At 39.8% G+C, this 2,611-nt stretch overlaps 1 protein-coding gene across 1 annotated transcript; it reads right to left on the reverse strand.

Annotated features, from left to right (window-relative positions):
- Positions 1 to 546: 546 nt before the first annotated feature.
- On the reverse strand, positions 547 to 1,787 carry LOC108968757 (relaxin receptor 2-like; the record flags this gene model as incomplete). Its single annotated transcript, XM_018932989.1, has 4 exons — positions 547 to 831; positions 1,045 to 1,124; positions 1,204 to 1,307; positions 1,437 to 1,787. Coding segments are annotated over 4 exons (820 nt in total), but the record flags the coding sequence as incomplete, so codon positions are not given.
- Between the last annotated feature and the right edge of the window lie 824 nt (positions 1,788 to 2,611).

Below are 2,611 nucleotides of genomic sequence, written 5' to 3' on the forward strand. Positions count from 1 at the left end.
AGCCCCTTAAGTCAAAATATAATGCTTAAACTAATATTTGAGATATGAAAATGGAGATTTGCCGTAAATTTTTAAAGAAAACATTTTTTGAGAAAAATTTTTAAAATGTAAATAGTAAATTATGAGGTTATGTGAAAACAGTGTTAGTACAAAAGTGGTAGGTCCTTTTAAGCTAGAACTTTACCTATGACAGGAAGAAGAAAAAAATCGTTGTTTATCCTTAAAAACTCAATAACTCGCTATTTATATTCTCCTCTTTTGCAACCTTTTCTTCTTTCCTTGGTTTTCAGCCTGCTATAATTTTTTAACTTTTTTGCTATTTTCACAGATTTTGGCCCAGACTTATTATGTTTACTTTCATTCAAGCTCAATACTTGCTGTCTATGGTATAATATTCAATATAAATACTTACTTGGCTAACGTGTTCCCATACATTGATTTTTACGAGGCACACATACACACTATCCCACAAGCATAAGCGAACGGATATTATACACTGACTTTAGTCAGTATGCTTAAAGCACACATTAACACCTACATACTCACATTTCATAGAGACGCAGCATGCGCGGAAATTTCTCGTTACGCAGTGTGAGCAAATTATCACTCAGCATTAGCCATTCGAGGCGTGGCATGTCCACAAATTGTGCCAACGGCAACGTACGCAATTGATTCGAAATGAGAAATAGCCACATCAGAGATTTCATGCCACGAAATATGCCAGCTGACAAAGCGCTGATATTGTTATGCCGCACATCCAATTTTTCCAGCTGATGTAGGCCATTGAATGTGCCTAGCGGCACATGCGATATGTTGCAATGCTTCAGTAAGCTGCCGAGCCGGAAGGTATGCGTTAAAACAGCAAAAGAAAAGAAATTATATATAAATGTAAGAAATGTGAGGTTAGAGAAGAAACGCGCCAAAAATTGTGTTGTAACAAATCGTACAACAACGGCATAAAGATAGATTGGCGTACAAGCCGGTAAAAGGTCAAAGGCCTCAGTGGCTTGCCGCTAACGGTGTCTACGCACTTCCGTTACTTACAGCTTCTGTAAGTGTTTCAACCCAATAAAGCTATTTTCACGCAGCGTCAAATTACTGCGGCTCATCATCAAATACGTCACCTGCAATGGAAACGGACAATATTGGTAGCGGTTGGCACTCAAATGTTTTAGCTATGCCTACATGGCGCGCTATAGTTACCTCGGCACTTAAGCGCGGTATGCGCGTCAATTTCGCCTTGCGTCCACAATACAATATCGTACGCTGGCGACAGGTGCAAACACCTTTTGGATATGTTGTTATTTCTGTAATAGTATAAGCATATATTTACATAGAATAAGTCACAAGTTGCACGAACTATGTGGTATACATATTAAACGCTTGCGGAATGCCTCCGCAGAAATATGAAATGTGACACTTGAATGAATACTTACCGCAAAACGCAGCATCTTCGTTACCACGGCCTACCGTACGACGTCCACCATTTTCGGTGTCAATGGTTGCCGGCTCCAACGGTGTTACATCTACTGTCGTCACATTTATCAATGGAGTCGTGGTGCCATTGCGCCCGCTGCTAAATGTCTTTCTCTGCTGTTGTTGTCGCCGCCGTTCAATTGCATTGCCGACAATTTTATCGGTCAGCGCCTTACTGCCATAAAGTAGGCCACACTCCACCGGGTGCTCGTCGCTGCCATCCTCGCAATCTGTGCGATTGTCGCAAATTTGACGCTGCGGCACGCACAACGTGTTGCCATCACAGGCGAAGGTGCCTTGCGGACAGGGTCCTGCAAAGAGATAGAATGATAGCATGAGAGCGCGTAGGCTAACCAAAACAATTTACAGTTGAAATGTTAGTAAAAAACTCGAGTGGCAAAAAAATTAGTGAGCAGCGCGAATAAAAAGAGAGCAATTAATGAAATAAAAAATGTCTGAATGAAATTGTTGCCAGATCCAGCGTTGAACGGCAAATTAAAATGAAAAACAAAAAAAAAATAGTGTTTATAGCATCACCAAATACTTTTATTGCCGCACTGGCGTTTGTTCAACCGCAGCTCACGTTGGACGTTGCRAATTAATGTAACCACTAACTACCCGCAGCAGAACGTTAATTTAAAATAATTGAAATGAACTTTTACAAGCTGTCTGCATTTTTATTTGCACAATGCGTGCTCCTTACCAGCGAAGTAATGGAGGGAGGGTGGTGAACTCAATTAATTTATGTCCGAAACAGAAAAAATCGATTTCTTAAGGTCTACTGGTGAATATAATATTGGTAGCTTAGAAAAAAACTACAGTCGCTGTTCCAAACCACRAGGGAGGATTGAATGGTTCGTGATCCTCAAAATTCTCCTCTTAGAAGTAACAAAGATAACACTGATCCAGTAAGTAAACCGCTGAGAAKTCACGATTCAGATTACCTTGTCATTGTCATTCGTAAGTTATAAGCACAGTCCTACAATCTCTTGAGAAAATCTTACTTTGGACTATAAAGGGTTAATTTAACGCATATCACAGGCTTACGTCAAGTGCATTTCTCGGCTAAAGAGGACTAAAATTAATTTTTTTTTCGCCTTTTTTCTGTCGATTAATTTTGAATAATACCTTAGAT

This window comes from Bactrocera latifrons, unplaced genomic scaffold (genome assembly GCF_001853355.1).
Source record: "Bactrocera latifrons isolate USDA-ARS-PBARC rearing strain unplaced genomic scaffold, ASM185335v1 scaffold_2296, whole genome shotgun sequence".
NCBI lineage: Eukaryota > Metazoa > Arthropoda > Insecta > Diptera > Tephritidae > Bactrocera > Bactrocera latifrons.